The sequence below is a fragment of the Hoplias malabaricus genome, chromosome X1, assembly GCF_029633855.1.
Source record: "Hoplias malabaricus isolate fHopMal1 chromosome X1, fHopMal1.hap1, whole genome shotgun sequence".
Classification (NCBI taxonomy): Eukaryota; Metazoa; Chordata; class Actinopteri; order Characiformes; family Erythrinidae; genus Hoplias; species Hoplias malabaricus.
In genome coordinates, this window is record NC_089818.1 from 21766661 (window position 1) to 21787911 (window position 21251).

The window sequence follows — 21251 nt, forward strand, 5'->3', positions numbered from 1 at the left end:
GGCACCTCAGCTCTAGACTGGGAGAAGGACAGTGCTGTCCCTTCACTAAACCCCGCCCCCCCGGACCCAGGCTCTCAGTTTCTCTGCCTGTTGTGGGGTTCAGAACGGTGACCTTCCAGTCCCAAGCCCATTTCTCGTACCATAAGGCCACGGCTGCCCCCTGATACAACACTCATGAGGATTCTGCTGGATACAAATGAGCTAGAAAATTACCCTCATATGTTTTATTTTCCCAAAAAAAAGGATTTGGCCTTCCCTGAAGGTCCGGAAGGTTCCGAGGGTTCCCCCGAGGCTCTGAGGCGATGGCTTGTATGTGATGTTTGTAGTTCAATATAGTGTCAGACACCTTTTTGTGTTAGATTTGCCTTTCGAGGATTGCCTAGACACCTGCCTCCGTCTGACCCGAGGCCGAAGCCCTGCCCCTGCAGCCTCTCCGAAAGTGTGCAGGGCGGAAAAAGAAGGAAAGAGGAGAAAGGAAAAAAAAATCTGCTTCATGCCAGAGAGTGGGTGTCACCTTAAGTATGGCTGCATTATTCTGAACCGTGCTGCCACACTGACGTTGTTTCTAAAAACAGACGGGCACAAGTTCACTCCGTCATCTCCAGCCTCTGACACTCGCATCGCTTGATTGACGGCAGGCTCCCATGCTGCGCTAATGCCGACTTGAGCAGAAATAGAACAGAGCTCAGGAGAATGGGACCAGGCACACGGTGCAACTTCATTTAACCCTTTAGCATCACAGAGCGATCACTTACGTTTTGTAGTATTATCATTTATAACTATAGCTGTGTTGATACGCATTATTTTCCTCGTAGGATGTGGAAACAGTGACCTCCTGGTGTTCAGGTGTAACCAGGTCTAACAACTTATTACAACACATTAAAGCAAGTTAAAGGTTCTATTTTTACCCCAACTCTGTTATTTTAGAGTGTCAGTTCCCTTAGAACTGAGTTACCACCCTTTAAGTGCCAGATACATCTTCAGTAGCATCTCTGCCAGTCTGCAGTGATATCAGGGGAGAGTACAATGGGGTAAATTTAAGGCGTCACACGCCTTCAGAAGAGTTTTACAATCATATCATTACCCACTCCTACCTCTCCTGAGATATGAAACTGTATCCACCTTATTCCGCAGCTTTTTTCTTGGAAACGTCTAGTTCCACCTTAAATGTTGCAAACGCGCCAGGCACTACAATGTAATTATTTCACCATTTAAGGTGGAACTAAACCTTGATTAGCTACCTTCTGAGACATAAGCATACTACTAGTTGATGTGACTTTGTTAACATCGGAGTGACTGAACGATGAGGGACATTGATGGCCAGTAAATACCCACACCATCACCAAGTTCTGTGTGGCTACCGTATTTGAAAAGCATGCATTTTAGAGAGTCCAGATGACAAGCGTCCCCACCTAGTGGACTACGCCAGGCCTGGTGACTGCCAGACTGGTTTGTATTCGGTCCGTGTCCAGGCGTCTGTTCCGTGTTGTTGTGCTGGATTTATCTACTGAGTGCGAGACTTTCTGCAGGCTTGTTGATGGTAGGATTCTAAACATTGCGCCGGAGCTGAATGTGGGCCGTATGCCATCAGCGTTCTGTTCTTAGAAAGGCCTCGGTGAGGACAATAGCCTCCGCCTGCCGGCACAGCAGCAGAGTTGGAGCAGCAGCAGCTGAGGAGTTGTAGCTAGTAATTTAGGCGTCTGTGACACGACACTAGCTGCCAGTACAGAATGTGCCAAACCTATAATCCGTCCAGATTTGATTTGCACATTCTAGTGGTTTTTCATTCAGCTCCTCTGCCTCGCAACCGCCCCTTTAATTACAGTGTACACGGGCTGTTTGCAAGCTGATATCTCATCCCTCTCTTTTTCTTTCTCTCTTTCTCTCTCGGTTATTCAGTCTCTGAGAGTTAGGACTGGCAGTCGTACTTTTCTTTCCTCTCTCTCTCTCTCTTTCTCTTATCCTCCATTTCATTTTGCCTTTTTCTTTCAATCTCCATTTGTCTTCCTCTTTCCCCGACTATCTGCCTCCTTCTCTCCCTCTCTTCTCTCTCTCCTTCTCCCTCACGATGTCTACACCCAATCTCTTGCTCTTTCCCTCTGTTTCTTTCTCAGACCTTTTCTTTCCTCTACTTCTTGTTCGTGCTCTGTCCATTTCTTTCTGTCTTACTCTGCTCAAACACACACAGGTTTGTTTTCACGCCTTGTGGGGACATCTCATAGATGTCTGTTCATTTTGTGGAGACCTACAGTTACGTAATCCATAAAGACCACATGTCTAACCCTAACCCTAAACTTAAAACTTGTCTTCAACTTAAAATTGAATGATTTAGGGAAGAGAGGTCCCTGCGACGTGAGTGTGTGTGAAAGGATTTGGTCCGTACAATGTGATATATTCCTGGAACACACACACACACACACACACACACACAGGATTTTCCTGTCTTTTTTAAGCCTCTCTGGAGCCACAGTTCTGAAGTATGGAGACTGAAGTATGGAGTGATTTTTTTATTCAGTTAATTGCTGGAAAAAAAAATTACAAAAAAAAAAAAATCACAAACTAACGCAGCACATGTTCAGATGGGAAGCCCATATGCTCACTGCCTGGATATGACAAATTACTCCAAATTACTCAGATGCACTGTTGGAATAAGACAGCTCACGTCTCTCTAATATTCAGCTCCTATTTAGAAGGTCATTGTTCTGTATTTTACATTCAATTTCTTCAGCACCGTTTTAGATGAAGACTAGATAATGGTTTAAACTCTGTATATTTATTAATTAATTAATACATTAATTTATTAATCGTGTTGTTAAAACATAATAATATAATAGACAGGGTCGCTGTGTCCAGTTGTCTGCCAGATAGTGATCCCACATCCATCTACAGTTAAACTTCAGATCTCGCCAAATACTGACCTTACTTTGTCTCCCCATCAGTCGACATTAACCCTGTCAGTTTCAGCACGTATTTGTCAATAATAACTTTAACCATTGAATGGATTAACCACCAGTAGAGTGTCTTTTTATACATCAGTGATAATGTGGTGTGTACCTTAACATCTGAAAGTTCACATTCTCAGGTCATAGCCTATTCATTACCTTGAAATTCACTGTCACTCTGTGTTACAAATGATTTATAATTAACTTTAAGGTGTTTACAGCCAAATTGATAACTATGTAATAAACACATGTTTAAATCATTGACAGCCCTTAATAAGTGTAGTCTTACCACAGGACCACTGGACAGCTCAGCTTGCTTGGAGGAGAATGCTATCTGCCCAGATCTGCCACATCAGTTTAGGCAGAAGGAGGGCCGTCCTACTCACTCAGAGAATGAAACAGTTGTTCTTAGCGGGACCATGAACTTGCTCCATGGCACTTCAGCCATGGATGTTGAAGGAGGATATAGTACTGTACCTTCACTCTTCCTGAACCCATGTTTTCCTGCTGTTTCAGGGGATCAATCTGGCAACCTTTCAGTGCAAGCCTACTTCTTTTAACTTTAGACCATGTGTGTGTACCTTTTTTTGTTTTGTTTGTTAGTTAGTTAGTTTTTTCAATCTGAAACTATGTGTGTGTGTGTTTGTTTAATGAACAATGATTCCATTGGTGTGGGTGAGTGGCTGATCGGAAATGAGGCTGGCTCTGTCTCTATAGCAACTCTTTGATGATGAAGTTCAATGCCAGAGATTCTTCTGCATCAAATAAAGCAAAATGAGATAAAGTTATCGGTTCCAAAGCATAGACCTGTGTTCTCACTGTAATGTCCAATGCTACATGTCCAAATATCTGAAGACACCTCTTGCATCAGAGTCTGGAACTGCAGCAAATTGGGACAAGCCCTTTGTTTCAGAAGAAATGATGGAGGTTTAAAAAAAATAGAAAAAAAGCAACATTAAAGGAGAAGGAAACAACGTTCTGAACTTTCAGTGAAAGTCAATGTTAAAAGGTTTTAGATTTTATTCCGCATTATTTTGGAGCATTCCTATTGGTCCGTTCATCATGACATTTTCACGAAATGTGAAGATAGCTGCGTTGTTCAAATGATGTATTTAACCCAAAAAGTGTGTGTGTATGTGTGTGTGTTTTGGGGGGGGGGGGGGGGGTGTTGATCTGTGTTTGTCTGTTTACACATTTGTTTACAGCAGAGGTTTAGACCCGTTTGGCTGTCTGTTTTTTTCTGATTATCAAATGTGTCTGTGGAGGCTTCAGGACATTAATGCTTTTATCAAGCTTTTCAAGTCTGTTTACACATGCTGCCATCACTCTCTCTTTATCTCTCTCTCTCTCTCCCTCTCTCTCTCTCTCTCTCTCTCTCTCTCTCTCTCTCTCATACACACACACACACACACACACATTTTCCTTCGCCCTGTCAACTTCTCTTCATCTGTTTCTCTTGCAGAAACTCCATTTCTCTCCTAACCATGTTATTTGAGCTTTTTTAATGCACTCCAATGACTGCTTTAAAGTCAGGAGTCCCACTCTTTCTCACTTGCGTTCCAGTTCAGAAAGACCTCAAGAAATATTACCTTAACCTCTCAAACTTTAAGGCTGTGCAGCCAACCTGTTGCGGTGCATGCAGTGAGAAGTAGTGTGCGTTGTGCTGGTACTAGTGGATCAGGCACAGCAGTACTCCTAGAGTTTATAAAGCCGTCAGCGTTGCTACAGCATCCTGTGTCACTGATGAAGGACTAGAGGAACAAAACTGTGCAGCAGCAGATGAACTACTGTCTCTGACTTTACATCTACAAGGTGGGGCAGTGATGTAAGAGGGTTTAACAAAGTGGACAGGGAGTGGACACAGGGTTTAAAAACTCCAGCAGCACTGCTGTGTCTGATCCACTCGTACTAGCCCAACACACAATAACACACTAAAACCATGTACTCATTGGGAATGGTATAATAGCAGCTCCGTGATGGTTTTCACTATTGAAGAACAGGGTGAAAGGTGGCTAACAGATGGAGTATAGTTTGTAATTGTAGAGCTACAGGGTGTATCTGTGTGGTCACTGGAGTTGATAAAATGGACAGTGAGTGTAGAAACAAAGATTAAAAATTGCATTGTAGAACAATTTTGCAGCCCTATTTCTCAAGTGCTTTTAGCTGCAGACCTTATATTTTATGTTAATAGAGATAATTACATTTTAAAATTGATCAATTGATTCCAAATGTTTGGCCCATAGTGTGCTTAGCAGTGCTGGTTAACATTTTGGTTGTTGTGTCTAGTCCAGGCGTCTATGGGTAAACCTCTGCTATTTTCTTGTGGACATTTCATATTTACATTTGCACCGCGCGTTCCCAGACTGTGATTGGCTGTGTGTTGCATTCACTCCAGATGGTTTTAACCTTTCAAATCCTTGATCTAGTTAATTCCCAGGGGTGTTTACTTCTCTCAGACCCAACACACACACACACACACACACACACTTGGTGCTGCTTTGAAACCTCCACCTTCATCAGCCCTGACCCAGCTTCCTCCAGCCACGTCCCAAATTAAACCTTTGCAAAAGATGCAGCAAAAGATGCTTTCAAATAAAGGCGCCGCTCCCACCAGCACATTCACATCCCCACACACACATACACACTACACAGAGAATAAAACATGAGGGCCGGCTTTCAGGACTAGCCTCTCGCTGCCTCAGGGGGTCAGAATGCACTGATGATCCCCTCTCTGCTTTCTCCAGGTTTGTTAGAGCGATACCTCTAGGTTAATGTAGGCTTCTAGGCTGGGTGGTTTTTCATGTTTTGGGCTTGGTTAAAGCCCCAGGCAAGAATCGCCAAAACAGTGCCACAGCAGTTGAAGAGCTGGCTTTGAAATCGAGATAAGAGTGTGTGAACCCATGTAGCTACAGTACGTTGCAGCATGAGGTCTGAAGGCAGCTGTGGTATAAAGTATATGAAATTGATTTCTGAGACTCAATGAAAGCAACTACACAATAGATTAAAATCAGCAGTGAACGAAAGCCTTAATGCTTTAGCATACCAAGAGATTTTGGACAATTTCATGCTCTAAATTTTATGCGAAGAGTTTGGAGACGGCCCCTTCCTGTTCCAACAGGACTGTGCACCAGTGCACAAAGCAAGGTCCTTAATAACATGGATGAGCGAGTTTGGTGTGGGAGAACTTGACTGGCCTCCACAGGGTCCTGACCTCGACCCGATTGAACAAATTTGGGATTAGAGCGAAGAGTGTGAGCCAGACCCAGCAATTTTACTTTAAAGTCTTTAATTAATACACAGATTTTAATATAGAGCTCATTTGGAATGAAGGAATGGGGCATATTTTGATACAGCGCTGCAGTAAAACACCATTCTGTTTAAAACAGACTGACGTCTCCTTCTAGTCAGAGTCTAAAGCATCGTCCTTTTGTGCATGCGAGTCGGTTTAGGAGCGTGATCTGTTCAGACTGATGCCAGATATAGGTCACATTTATATAGACAGTGTGAACAGCAGAACAAAATCTGATTTGATCCTGAAATCAGATTTGGGCCACATTTAATTGCTGTGTGAATATAGCCTTAGAGAAGAGGCTGAACAGGGCTTACATTTCTGCACGCTGCATAAGATACGGCACACAATCAGAACGACTCTGTTAATCCCACTTTGTCATGCCTATGCAGCCCATAAATCTGACTGGGTGGTCTTGTTTCACAATTTGTGGGTTGGTAGGCTCTAGATCCCCAAATTAAAGTGCTCAGTGCTTTTTTTTCCACATGTCCTGCTTATGCTCTTTAGTAGTAGAACTGCCTTCTCTGGAGTGATGGAGCACCTTCATACAATTTTGAAAGTAGTGGAGTGGTATTTGTAATGTAGATCTCATACGTGGCGTCCAGTGTGAAATAACCAACATCGAGGAAAGGATCCTACACACCATGGTGTAAAATCAGCACAGTCAGCACTTTTCCACTTCATGGTAACTACTCTACTTTACTCTACTCCTTTATTGATATCTGGTTCCTGTTTGTTTTGTCACTACAACAATCCCTGCCCAAACACACACACACACACATACACACACAAATGTAGCAGGTGAAAAAACACATTTTCGTTTTGTCTTTAGGTAATCAACACAGATTAACCACACAGTTTTTTTTCTGTGCCTTGCACCATTCAGCTCTCATTGGATTATTTTGTCAGGCACCTATTGAAGGAATATTAACCTTTTCATAAACCATGTAACCAATTTTACAAGCTGCTGTTGTGAGTAGGATAAAAACTCAATGTGACGTCTGCTGTAGCTTGGAGCTTGTATAAACGAGTAGTTTGTGCTGAATGTGAGCATTTCTTCTAAGTCTCTAAGACCCATCAGTGTTCTGCAAGATTTACATGTCACGGTTTAGTCTATACTCAACTCACTTTGAGCCACAAGTACTAAGAGACCGTCTAATGGAAAAGCACAAAAAAGCAGAGTATAGCTGAGTTGAGTAGGTACCGTGCAGTGGAAAAGCACCATATGTTTGTTTAAAACATGACTTACATCTATAATTCTTATATTCTAGTCCTGAGATGAGGTTAAATAGCACAACTGGCTCCTGATACTGTACAGAGATATCCTCAGATACTGTATGCTTGGTCTCCTCCTTTGCCTCCAGGTGTTGGACATTTTTCTAGCACTAAACTAGGCCAAAGTATCAGTGCTCAGGGTAAAAAGGGCGATGATATATTGGTGTAGCTAAAGATGTATGTGTTATATATATGTGTACAATTTTGAAAGCACTGAAGGTATCAGGTTTTACAATTTCGGGCCACAGACCTCTTCAGCTTTCTGAAAGTGATCTGCTCAATTAGCCTGGAAGCAGAAGAGTGGGATGAAGGCTTTGGGATGGGATGGCCATTCCATGCAAGGTGTGCATTTGAAGTCCACATCATTCACAGCTTGTATTAGAAAATCTATCAGAAATTGCATGTTGTTTTGTTAAGGATGTGTTTACATCATACATTCATTCATTCATTTTCTGCATCTGCTTCATCCTGATCAGGGTTATTGTTGTTGTTGTTGTTGTTGTGCGTGTGTGTGTGTGTGTGTGTGTGTGTGTGTGTGTAGTCTACCCGGAATCTCTGGGCACAAGGCAAGAACACACCCTGGAGAGGGCGCCAGTCCTTCACAGGGCGACACACACTCACACATTCACACGTACGGACACTTTTGAGGAAAACGGAGCAGCCACAGGAAACCCACACAGACACTGGGAGAACACACCACACTCCTCACAGACAGTGACCCGAAGGAAACCCACACAGACACATAGAGAACACACCACACTCCTCACAGACAGTCACCCGGAGGAAACCCACGCAGACACAGGGAGAACACACCACACTCCTCACAGACAGTAACCCGGAGGAAACCCACGCAGACACAGGGAGAACACACCACACTTCTCACAGACAGTCACCCGGAGGAAACCCACGCAGACACAGGGAGAACACACCACACTTCTCACAGACAGTGACCCGAAGGAAACCCACACAGACACATAGAGAACACACCACACTCCTCACAGACAGTCACCCGGAGGAAACCCACGCAGACACAGGGAGAACACACCACACTTCTCACAGACAGTCACCCGGAGGAAACCCACGCAGACACAGGGAGAACACACCACACTTCTCACAGACAGTCACCCGGAGGAAACCCACGCAGACACAGGGAGAACACACCACACTTCTCACAGACAGTCACCCGGAGGAAACCCACGCAGACACAGGGAGAACACACCACACTTCTCACAGACAGTCACCCGGAGGAAACCCACGCAGACACAGGGAGAACACACCACACTTCTCACAGACAGTGACCCGAAGGAAACCCACACAGACACATAGAGAACACACCACACTCCTCACAGACAGTCACCCGGAGGAAACCCACGCAGACACAGGGAGAACACACCACACTTCTCACAGACAGTCACCCGGAGGAAACCCACGCAGACACAGGGAGAACACACCACACTTCTCACAGACAGTGACCCGAAGGAAACCCACACAGACACATAGAGAACACACCACACTCCTCACAGACAGTCACCCGGAGGAAACCCACGCAGACACAGGGAGAACACACCACACTTCTCACAGACAGTCACCCGGAGGAAACCCACGCAGACACAGGGAGAACACACCACACTTCTCACAGACAGTGACCCGAAGGAAACCCACACAGACACATAGAGAACACACCACACTCCTCACAGACAGTCACCCGGAGGAAACCCACGCAGACACAGGGAGAACACACCACACTTCTCACAGACAGTCACCCGGAGGAAACCCACGCAGACACAGGGAGAACACAACACACTTCTCACAGACAGTCACCCGGAGCAGGACGCCAGGTCCCTGGAGCTGTGTGAGTGCGACACCTACCTGCTGCTCCACCATGTCGTCCCTATCCTGAGTATCATTCTGTACACAACACATCCAACAAGAAGGGAAGCCTTGTGCTTATCTAATGCAGTGAGTGAAACACAGTAGCACAAGAAGGTTCTGGATCTATGGGCAAGTAAAAAGTGATTAAATGATGGTACTGTGGTCAGTGACATGCACACACTGCAGGATTACACAGGCAGCTTTCTTGTTTCTTTTTTTTTTTCCTTTTATTTATTAATTTATTTATTGGTGGGGGGAGGGGTACTTGGCTTCATCCTTGGGAACGTCCTTTTTTCCACCTAGTGTCTGCATAGATGTTTATTAAATACATTTTACACACAAAGAAGGCCTACACCCACCACCGAGGTCATGGAAGCCTTGCAGGTGTCCTCTTCACTTTTCTGGTGTGTGTGTGTGTGTGTGTTTGCTTGTTTGTTTGTTGGTGTGTGTCCTGATGAATAATATTCTCATCAGTGCCTCCATCACTCAGATGAATAATGCATGTCTGAGTGTGTGGGTTGATCTTTTCTCTCTCTCTCTCTTGCATTTCTCTCACTTCTCTTAGCATGTGCTGTTAAGCACTAACCAGCTATAATCCAGGTTTCATACGTGGTCTAGTTGCCCACACCTCCACACGCTCACCTTACAGAGTAATTAGGGTGTGTTTTTGACTGTGTGTGTGTGTGTGTGTATGTGTGTTTGATAATCTGCTGTAGGGTGAATTCTGATCGCTCTGCTGTGGACAGGTAATACTCCACTCTCCCCTCTTTTCTCCTCCTCCACTCTCTCTGCTGTCCTGCTTTGTTCTCTGCTCCTCGTGGCCAGGCAGAGGCAGTAATTGGGTCCCTGGTGAGTGTTGAGTCCTCGTTAGTGATTTAGCCACAGATCTCCAGACCATGTGGTGAGCCCTTCTCCGTCCAGCCCTCAACACTCTGCTGCGGCTTCTAATCCGGTCCACTCCACACTCCGCTGACCCCTCCTACTCCATGTGCACTGACCCCCCCATGCGCTGTCCTTTCTCGCTCAGCTGACCCCTGCTGGCCCCTCCTTATGTCCTCTCCACTCGCCTCTTAAGTGGACTTTCAGCTAGTGCACACTCTCTAGTGTTAGTTAGAGATTCATGGACAAACTCCAGCCTTATTAACATCACACTCATGTAAGAAGGTTTGTCATGCTGCAATAAGAGAATGTGGGCCACCTGTTGTTCCGCACACTTTTCTCAGCCCTTTCTCACCCTGTTTTTCAATAATCAGGACCCCCTCAGAGCAGGTGTGGTTTGGCTGGTGGATTTATTCTCAGAGCTGCAGAGACACCAACGTGGGGGTGGTGTGTTAGACTCCACTCTGTTACACACACACACACCTCGTTGGTCCACCTTGTAGATGTAAAGTCAGAGACAGTAGCTCATCTTTTGCTGCACGGTGTGTGTGTTGGATGCCCTCTAGTCCTTCGTCAAGTGTCACAAGACGCCAGATAATTTTGGTCGGTGGACTATTTTCGGTCCAGCAGTGACACTGAGGGTTTTAAAAACTCTAGTAGCACTGCTGTGTCTGATCCAGTCGTACCAGTGCTGATTGTTTACATCTGTTTAAATTAGTAAGCTGTTTAAAGTGCACTTGGACAGTGTTGTGGATAACTCTGCCTTAGGCTTCAGGCTTGCTTCCATAGAAATGTAGACAAGTTTACAGGTAGAATCTAATATGAAAAGGCTGCTGTTTTGCATTAATTTAAGTCCAGAACTGGTGATTTAAGACTGATGATTTAGTTGTCAACAGGACCCAAATTGGAGCTTCTATAAAAAATGGAGGAGGTATGAATGTCTATCCAGCACTGGCCATTTAGTCAGAATGGGTGTTCAAACGAGCTCCAATTTCTTAATGTTTGCCATGCTGAGGTCCCTTGGAAGTGGAAATCATTTCACAGTGTGAGTTCTCAGTCATGAGCTGAATGCATTGTTAATGCTTCAATGTGCTGCCATGGAGCCAACAAAAAATTCGACTCCGTAGCTGTCAGAAAGCCTATCAATACCAGACTCCCACATCATAAATGATGCATTATAAAGCCTCATTGACCAAAGAGAGGAAGAGAGAGAGAAAGAAAGAAAATAGCTGCTTTCCAAATGTGAAAGTGTCCAAAAGTAGTAGACAATATTTGAGTCATTGTATATTATTATATATTCATTCATTCAATGTCTGTAACCCTTACACAGTTCAGGGTCATGGTGTGTCATGGAAGTCACTGGGCGCAAGGTAGGAACACACCCTGGAGGGGGCACCAGTGCTTCACATGGCGACACACACTCACACCTACGGACACTTTTGAGTCTCCAATCCACACACCAATGTGTGTTTTTAGAGTGTGGGAGGAAACCGGAGCACCCGGAGGAAACCCACGCAGACACAGGGAGAACACACCACACTCCTCACAGACAGTCACCCGGAGGAAACCCACTCAGACACAGAGAGAACACACCACACTCCTCACAGACAGTCACCCGGAGGAAACCCACGCAGACACAGGGAGAACACACCACACTCCTCACAGACAGTCACCCGGAGGAAACCCACTCAGACACAGGGAGAACACACCACACTCCTCACAGACAGTCACCCGGAGGAAACCCACTCAGACACAGAGAGAACACACCACACTCCTCACAGACAGTCACCCGGAGGCAACCCACGCAGACACAGGGAGAACACACCACACTCCTCACAGACAGTCACCCGGAGGAAACCCACGCAGACACAGGGAGAACACACCACACTCCTCACAGACAGTCACCCAGAGGCAACCCACGCAGACACAGGGAGAACACACCACACTCCTCACAGACAGTCACCCGGGGGCAACCCACGCAGACACAGGGAGAACACACCACACTCCTCACAGACAGTCACCCGGAGGCAACCCACGCAGACACAGGGAGAACACACCACACTCCTCACAGACAGTCACCCGGAGCAGGACTTGAACCCACAACCTCCAGGACCCTGGAGCTGTTTGACTGCGACACCTACCTGCTGCAAAACCGTGCTGCCCTTATTATATATTTAAAATTAATTTAATAAAGAATCCAGTTGATGTCTACTCTATGAATGAACCAGTTTTCCTGCCACTTCCAGCTACTGTCTACCAAAGAGATATTGTAGAGCATCAGTGAGGCTGCCTTCATCCTGACAGACACATCAGCACGTCAGGTTTCACAGTGACATTCACTCTTTCAGAGCAGCCCCGTGGCCTAGTTCTGACATTAGGCGTGGGGTTATACAACCGTTCTCTCTGTGGGTTGATCGAGATGCTCTTGCATGCCTACAGTGTCTTTGAAAATGGCTGTATTTATCTTTATTTTCTTTTAACAACCCAACAGAGTGGATCATACCACACCAAATGAATTAGAATGAACTGAAAATGGACTGAAACAGGGGCTGTGATTATTTAATGAATTTTATTGTTTGAAAGTATTTTTAAAGTAATTAAGTAATGAGGGGGTGTTCTCCCCGTGTCTGCATGGGTTTCCGCCGGGTGCTCTGGTTCCCTCCCGTGGTCCAAAACCACACATTGGTAGGTCACTGGCAGCTCAAAAGTGAGTGTGTGAGTGAATGTGTGAGTGTGTGTCACCCTGCGATGGACTGGCGCCCCCTCCAGTGGTAGGCTCCAGACCCACCACGACCCTGAACTGGATAAGCGGTTACAGACAATGAATGAATGTAATGTGATAAAACCTGCTTTATTTGACTAGAGACATGAGTCATTTACTTTATTTGACATTAAAATGTGCGGCTGACAGTTGACACTTGTTAGCTATTCGTACATATGTGACGGTTCAGTCTCTCTCTCCCTCTCGCAGATATTCAGGGAGAGTTGTGGGTAATGGAGTCCAAGCTCAGAGGCGGAATCCTGAGGTCCGGGTTAGAGGCGCTGATCCCATGCTGGCTGAAGTCAAAGACCGGCTGGAGCACTTCAATCAGGTGAGTCCCTGTTCAACAGGGAGCTGAAAGCTTCCATCTTTTATTCATCAGCCTCTTACAGAGTTTGGCGCACTTCAGAGTTTTTCAGGAAGAGGTTGGGGCATGTTTTCTTCACTCAGTGGCTTGTATTGTGCTATTACTGCTGATGCTAACACTAGATATCATTAAAATAATAATAATAATAATAATAATAATAATAATAATAATAATAACAGTGGGTAGGAGTGCTGCCCTCCACACAGCAGACCATGGATGGATGCACATCTTGGGCTGAAATATCATGCGACACCAGTCAAGGTCCTTGGGCAAGACTCCTAACCCATTGTCCACACTATAAATCTACAAAGTGACAGGTAGCCAGTCGTTTCCAATGAGAGCAGCACTCAGCCGTGGATTGAGGAGGAGGACAGTGCTGTTCCTTCACTCCCACCGCCCTCAATTTTCCTGCCAGTCGTGGGAATCGAACCAACAACCTTCTCCTACTATTAGGCCACGGCTGCCCTCGTGTTGAAATTAAATAATTTAAACAAGGCCAGATTTACATAAGGTCATATTGCTTCCACATGACAAAAGAACGAGACATATCTGATTCAGAAACTGACAAAGGACAGAGGACGGAGCGGAAGAGAAGAGTTCAAAGAGATGAAAGTTGGTTTTAGAGGGACTCATAAAGGAAAGGGACTGAGAGAATAGGGAAGAGGAAAGCAGATGTGTGTAAAGCGGCCTAAACCCACACTCAAATAATAGTATTGTTACTTCATTTCAGTCAAAAAAATACAGCCTAGGGTTGAAATATAAAAACATCTATTTTTATTACCTTTTTTCATGTTATTTTTATATGTATATGTAAAAAGAAATCATGGAAATAGTCCCAACCCATCTCTCATCTGGAGCAGGGGAATCTGGACCATGCAACTCCAGCTCATCTGACTGCCATGTGAGACTTTAGTGTCAGAAACAAGAACCGCCGTGTGGGAAGATCATGACCTATTACACACACACATACACAGTCTTAAAGCACGCACCCACAGACTAACACGCCACTCACAAACACACACACACACACACATAGAGGCAGCATGAATGAAGTGACATCAGCATCCATGAACATCAATGGAGCGCTTTCATCTGGTGGTTTTCTTCCAGCGTTTAGTCACCATGGTGGGCGTATGTACCACTTATCTTCTCCTTGGTTCCGTTCTGCTCAGTTTCTGTCTCTGAATTCAACAGTGTTTCAGTCTGTTGTTATCAGAATCACGCCGTCTTCCTGTGCATAACTCAGAATGTATAACTGTGAAGATAAATTCAGTCTTGATGAGAAAATAATCAAGAGAATGGAAGTAAATAGTGAAAATTAAAGGTTGAACTATAGATTACTACAAAGATTTACAGATTGAACTGTTGGCCTTGGTTTATCCCTTGGACAGTAATTACATCATTTTGACGTTTTTATTTATGACATGGTTTAAGACATTATAATGTATCCATTCATGTGATATATATTTGATATCAGTGGCGGATGCTGGTCTTTCAAGGAGATGAAGCTCATTTTCGGCCTACATCATGAAATGTGTCGGTTTATTTATACGTAAATTCTACCCTCCGTTCCTTTTCAAGAAAATGGTCTGTGACCCTATCGTACCAACAAGGCGTCTTTTCCAGGGACTTGACTAGTGTCCTCTCAATGGCCAGCAGAGCTAGGCTGCTTAAACGGCCTTGGCCCATGTGAAGTGTGTCCGCCTGTGCTCCCACGGATCTTTACACCAAAGGATCGCTGATTCGCTCATTTCGCTGTCAATCAAAAAGGGATTAAGCCCCAGACAGATCATCCAATCATCGTGCAGAAGCTGAGTGTCCGGGCCAGCCGAGGCCAGCCCACTGCCCCATAGACCCCCAGAGACGCTGAGCGTCTGATGGGCGGGACAAAGCCCAGTATTTATCCAATGACTCGTCTCATTTTGCTGCACTTCGCTGCTACACTATTGAACTCTGTGGACGCTGTTTAAAGCACTGTGAAGCTGCGGGAATGATTGAGAGGAAAGCCGCGTCTTTACCAGTGATAAGAAGCTGATTCTGAAATAAAAGTTGAGCGCGTTGTAGTGCATATTTATTGAATTACATGTACACACAACAGTATATATTAGATGACTTATTTTATTACATTTTAGGGGAAGCTGGGCTTCCCTTGCAGTCTTAGAGCAATCACCACTGATATATATATAGTCTCTGTTGCCAGTATTGTGTCATTCCCATCTGTCGCAAAAATTAGGCCTGAAATCTAGGAAATGACATGAAGAAATATATGTAAAGAATAGTATGTTTTCATTACAATGTAACTACATGGCTTTATTGCATAATAAAATGACCTGTTGTTTTGTGTTCTGTATTGTCAGGTTTTTCTATTTAGTTCCTTTACAATAAAAACAAAGCCGAACCCGAACCTAGGAAATAATAGGAGGATATAGAGTTTTGCTTCTTTAACATTAGGAAAGGAATTATTAGAGTAAAGCAGGAGTTGTTGAAGCACACTCAGGATGATTTCTTTGGAGGACGGGGGTTGAAGTTCAGTATTTGGTGTTGCATGGTGAGGTGAAACATTGTTGAATGTGAAACAACCTTGTAAATTATTGGCAGAGATTCAGTTGAATTTTGTAATGCTTTCATTAGAGGAAGGGTATTGTGAAAGGGCAGTACTTGAAAAGAATAGAGAAACAACTTCACTTTGGGGACATTGTTCAGACCCTTACATCAGGATCAATGATTCCACCAATGTTCACCCCTTTTTTGGATTGAAAAACATTGGTTTAATAGAATTAGTCAAATATCAGCAGTCTATAAAAACAATGCCTAAGAAGCCTGTTGAATTTGATCAGCTTGTGTTTCATGGAACAAGGCCGGCTCCAAATTATTAAATGGGGTTAGACCTTCCTCTAAATCGGGAGCTCTTTCAAATGGCCACAGGCCTTGCTCCAGGTGAAGATAGTCTTCGTGTTGAATGTAATAAAAATGTTCTGAGAGCAGAAAGGGAGAAATTGTTTGGAATATTTTGAGAGTGTAGCCACTGTGGAGCTGCCACTCAGCAACTGAAAGGAAGTATTGAGCTCCTTGACGTCAAAGCTATACTCGTGTGATTTTAGCAAATTGGAGAATCATAGCTCCTTTTTATGTAGACTTTCAACCACTTACGTCAATTGGCGTCCAAAATCACATTATCCACATCACCTGGATTTATATCATTACACACAAGAGTTTCTCGAGATTTGATCGCAGCCAGTAGAGGTCTGATGCGGTGTTGGGCAGGGGTTCTAAAGAGTTTTCAAGGTTATCGCTTTACCTTTGTATAAATAAAAAGGCAGATTCCTGAGTGGTGCAGTGGACTGTGTGTCGGTCGTATCATCAGGAGATCATCTCTTTGATTGTCAGAAATGCCTCAGGCATTCAAGGCCAGGAGTCCAAGGGAGCAGAAAAGTACAGTACCAGCCAGTGCATGTGTGTTAGCTGATGTGGCAGATCCTGGCAGTTTGCATTCCCTTCCAGTGTGTTTAGTTGGAATTGAATTGACAGTGACGTTATAGGGTAAAATAATAAATACACAAGTTAAAATAAAGAATAAATATATGAGTTAGAAATTGAAAGTATCATTATGTAATATAAAAAAATATTGATGTTGTATTTATTATTTCTTTATTTACTTTATTTCCCCCATCCAAAAAATAAAATAATATAAATAAATAAAACAGAAGAGCCTGTAAATGAATGGATAAAATGACCCTGAATTTTTAGTACCAGAGTTTACGTGACTGTAGACTTTGGCAGCAGAGCTTTAACCATGATTGCATGTTTGAAGGAAGACCCAAAAGGGAGTGAGTGAATATCCACTGTGCTGTCAATCCAAAATCACTTTCAGACCAAAGCATTTTATCTCCAAATTCTTGTATTCCAAAATAATTTGGATTATTTCTTTTATTATTTGATCCACCGGAGGTTTGTCACAGATGGTTGATATTCTTTCATCTGTAGTAATATCAGGCGGGGTTCAGCGCACAGGCGAGACTAGTCCACTTGAGGTTCTGCTTTGGGTATCTCTGGCTTAGGGCAGCAGTCCTGAGTGTGCCCTCATTGATCTGGACTGCAGAGTGGAATTAGCGCAGTCAGTCACCCCTGCAAAATCCATTTATGGTTACTGGAAGATGGAAGCAGGATCATGCGCAGATGCCAGGAGCTGGAGATTGGAAAAGTCCAGTTTTTGTCCCATCGGTGGGTATTACCTCACTGAGGCTGCTGGAAAAGTTTTGTTATTGGAGTGAAAAGAAAAAAAAAAAAAAAAAAAAAGGTTGCCTCAGGGTGTGCAGGAGCTTCTGGAAAGACCTTGAGATTCCCCATAGAGCAGCTGACGTCTGCTGGTGGAGGCTGACACAAGAGCAAGGGAATCTTATTGGCTAGCAGCAATATTACAACTATATTAACTATATGTGTTTATTGCTTATGTATTAAAGGGCCACTTTCCCTGAGATGAAGAGTCAGATTCTTTGTTGTATACATAAATGAGTCGGCTCCATAGAGCAGGTGCCCCATGTCAATTTAAAGGTTGTTTCATAACACAAAGAAGAAGCGGGTGGCATGGTGCCACAGCATGTAATCTCGCAGTCACACAGGGACCTGGAGGTTGTAGGTTCGATTCCCACTCCGGGAGACTGTCTGTGAGGAGTGTGGTGTGTTCTCTCTGTGTCTGCGTGGGTTTCCTCCGGGTGACTGTCTGTGTGGAGTGTGGTGTGTTCTCCCTGTGTCTGCGTGGGTTTCCTCCGGGTGACTGTCTGTGAGGAGTGTGGTGTGTTCTCTCTGTGTCTGCGTGGGTTTCCTCTGGGTGACTGCCTGTGAGGTGTGTGGAGTGCTCTCTCTGTGTCTGCATGGGTTTCCTCCGGGTGACTGTCTGTGAGGAGTGTGATGTGTTCTCCCTGTGTCTGTGTGGGTTTCCTCCGGGTGACTGTCTGTGAGGAGTTTGGTGTGTTCTCTCTGTGTCTGCGTGGGTTTCCTCCGGGTGACTGTCTGTGAGGAGTGTGGTGTGTTCTCTCTGTGTCTGCGTGGGTTTCCTCCGGGTGACTGTCTGTGAGGAGTGTGGTGTGTTCTCTCTGTGTCTGCGTGGGTTTCCTCCGGGTGACTGTCTGTGAGGAGTGTGGTGTGTTCTCCCTGTTTCTGTGTGGGTTTCCTCCGGGTGACTGTCTGTGAGGAGTGTGGTGTGTTCTCTCTGTGTCTGCGTGGGTTTCCTCCGGGTGACTGTCTGTGAGGAGTGTGGTGTGTTCTCCCTGTGTCTGTGTGGGTTTCCTCTGGGTGACTGTCTGTGAGGAGTGTGGTGTGTTCTCTCTGTGTCTGCGTGGGTTTCCTCCGGGTGACTGTCTGTGAGGAGTGTGGTGTGTTCTCCCTGTGTCTGTGTGGGTGTCCTCTGGGCAACTGTCTGTGAGGAGTGTGGTTTGTTCTCCGTTCTCTTGTTCTCTGGTTGTGTGGGTTTCCTCCGGGTGCTCTGGTTTCCTCGTACAGTCCAAAAACACACGTTGCTCGGTGGATTGGTGACTCAAAAGTGTCCGTAGGTGTGAATGTGTGTGTTGACCTGTGGAGGACTGGTGTATTCTCCAGGGTGTATTCGCCCAATGATTCCAGGTAGGCTCTGGACTCACCGCGACCCTGAACTGGATAAAGGTTACAGATAATGAATGAATGAATGAAAGGATGACAACGAAGAAGCATTGGAAAAAATGACTGATTTTAAGGGGAATTTGCTGCGTTTTGGTGATAGAGCTTTTACCTGTGACCACTCGTTATAGAATACCGTGCAGTGTTGTGTTTACAGGGACGAAACCGTGTTTATGCGATGCTCTAGGTTAAGTCATCTGTTTGGTCTCAGGCAGATTCTTTGTATGGACTTAATGGGCGTAGTGGTCACACTGTGGACAATGGTACACTGACACACAGTGGTCTACACTATTGTCTACTGAATTTTATTTTGAAACAAAGTAAACTAAAGTAATGTTCATAAAACACTATTGTTGCTGTGTATACTTCATATGTTATGATACAATTCAATTAGTTTTTTTTTTTTTTTCCTCTGGGATCCCATTTATCCTCTGGGATCTGTTCAGTGTCAATTTTTTCTTCTGTTTGTGGTTAAAAGAGGGGACGGTGTCTCAGAAGAAGTAGTTGCTTATAGGTAATAATCCATCCATCATCTGTAACCGCTTATCCAATTTAGGGTCGCGGGGTGTCCAGAGCCTACCTGGAATCATCGGGCGCAAGGCGGGAATACACCCTGGAGGGGACGCCAGTCCTTCACAGGGCAACACAGACACACACACATTCATTCACACACTCACACCTACGGACACTTTCAAGTCGCCAATCCACCTGCAACGTGTGTTTTTGGACTGTGGGAGGAAACCGGAGCACCCGGAGGAAACCCACGCAGACACGGGGAGAACACACCAACTCCTCACAGACAGTCACCCGGAGCTGGAATCGAACCCACAACCTCCAGGCCCCTGGAGCTGTGTGACTGCGACACTACCTGACTTGTGCCCTGCCCAGGGAGTGTGATCACTGTGCAATGGATACAGATTAATTAGTTCATCATCATAATAGTTATATATCTCAGTTCCTCTGATTGGTTATAGTCCACAGTGAAAGTAAAGGCCGAAAGGCACTGTGATCATTTCTACTACGGACCAACAGACTTTGTGTACCATGTCAAATACAGAGCTGTATTTGTCTCTGTAAATTCACACACACACACACACAACCAGTTCACTTCAGCTGTGGTTTTATTGAGCTATCACCTGGGAGACCACATCTCATTTAGTTTCTATAGCCATCCATTAAGTTGTTAGAGTCACTTAATTTTCATGTCCCAGTAAAAACCCTTCTGGAAGAGAGCAGCTTAAAAAGACTGGACTAGATTTTACAGCTTCTTTTTCACTGCTGTAATGCTGTTTGTGTGTGTGTGTGTGTGTGAGAGAGAGAGAGAGAGAGAGAGAGAGAGAGACTTGTCAGGATGGTGTTTGTGTATACGAGGTTCTGGTGTTTTTATGTTAATACACTGACCCCCTGAAAGGACGATGGGAGAAAAGCACAATTTCCCAGACTCCCCTGGGGCAGTGAGAGTAAACAGACTGGCCCTAGCCTTGTGCTTCTCGGTGTCCAGTTTTCTGACTGTCCATATTTCAGTAGCTTTATTTCCTTCCTTCCTTCCTTACATGTGCCGTTAGAAATGATGGTGGTTTGACTGACACATGACATCACTGTTCGTTCTCACTGCGTGTTTTTGTAGCCGAGGGTTGTCATGGAAACTCTGAAGTGAGCATTCTTTTAGCTTCAATATGAATACAGATTTTATTATTGTTTTTAATTCTGCAGTGTGTTCTTCTCTCCATAGTGGAATCTTCAATCTTTAAGTCAGTATTTTATCATTTCATCTGCTTCACTGACTCTATAGATGCAACCTTTATTGTTCTGCAGTTACAGAACGTGCTTCTTTTGTTGCTCTGCATACTTTGTTACCCTGATCTTCAATGGTGAGGACCACTACCCCACAGAGAAGGTGTGATGTGGTGGTGGATCATTCTCAGCGCTGCAGTGACACTGACGTGGTGGTGGTGTGTTAGTGTGTGTTGTGCTGGTGTAGAGTGTATCAGACACAGCAGTGCTGCTGGAGTTTTTAAACCCCTCAGTGTCTGGACTGAGAACAGTCCACCGACCAAAAACATCCAGCCGACAGCGTCCTGTGTCACTGATGAAGGACTAGAGGACGGCCGACACACACTGTGCAGCGACAGATGAGCTGCTGTCTCTGACTCTACATCTAGAAGGTGGACCAACGAGGGAGGAGCGTCTCACAGAGTGGACAGAGAGTGGACA

The 21251-nt window shown here is 44.8% G+C and overlaps 1 protein-coding gene across 1 annotated transcript in view; it reads left to right on the forward strand.

Moving 5' to 3' along the window:
- The window catches only part of LOC136675937 (glypican-5-like), a 211387-nt gene that overhangs the window by 115602 nt on the left and 74534 nt on the right, over positions 1 to 21251 (forward strand). Inside the window, exon 7 of the mRNA XM_066652755.1 lies at positions 13229 to 13349. Coding sequence (XP_066508852.1) covers positions 13229 to 13349 — 121 coding nt within the window. The remainder of the gene's footprint in view (positions 1 to 13228; positions 13350 to 21251) is intronic.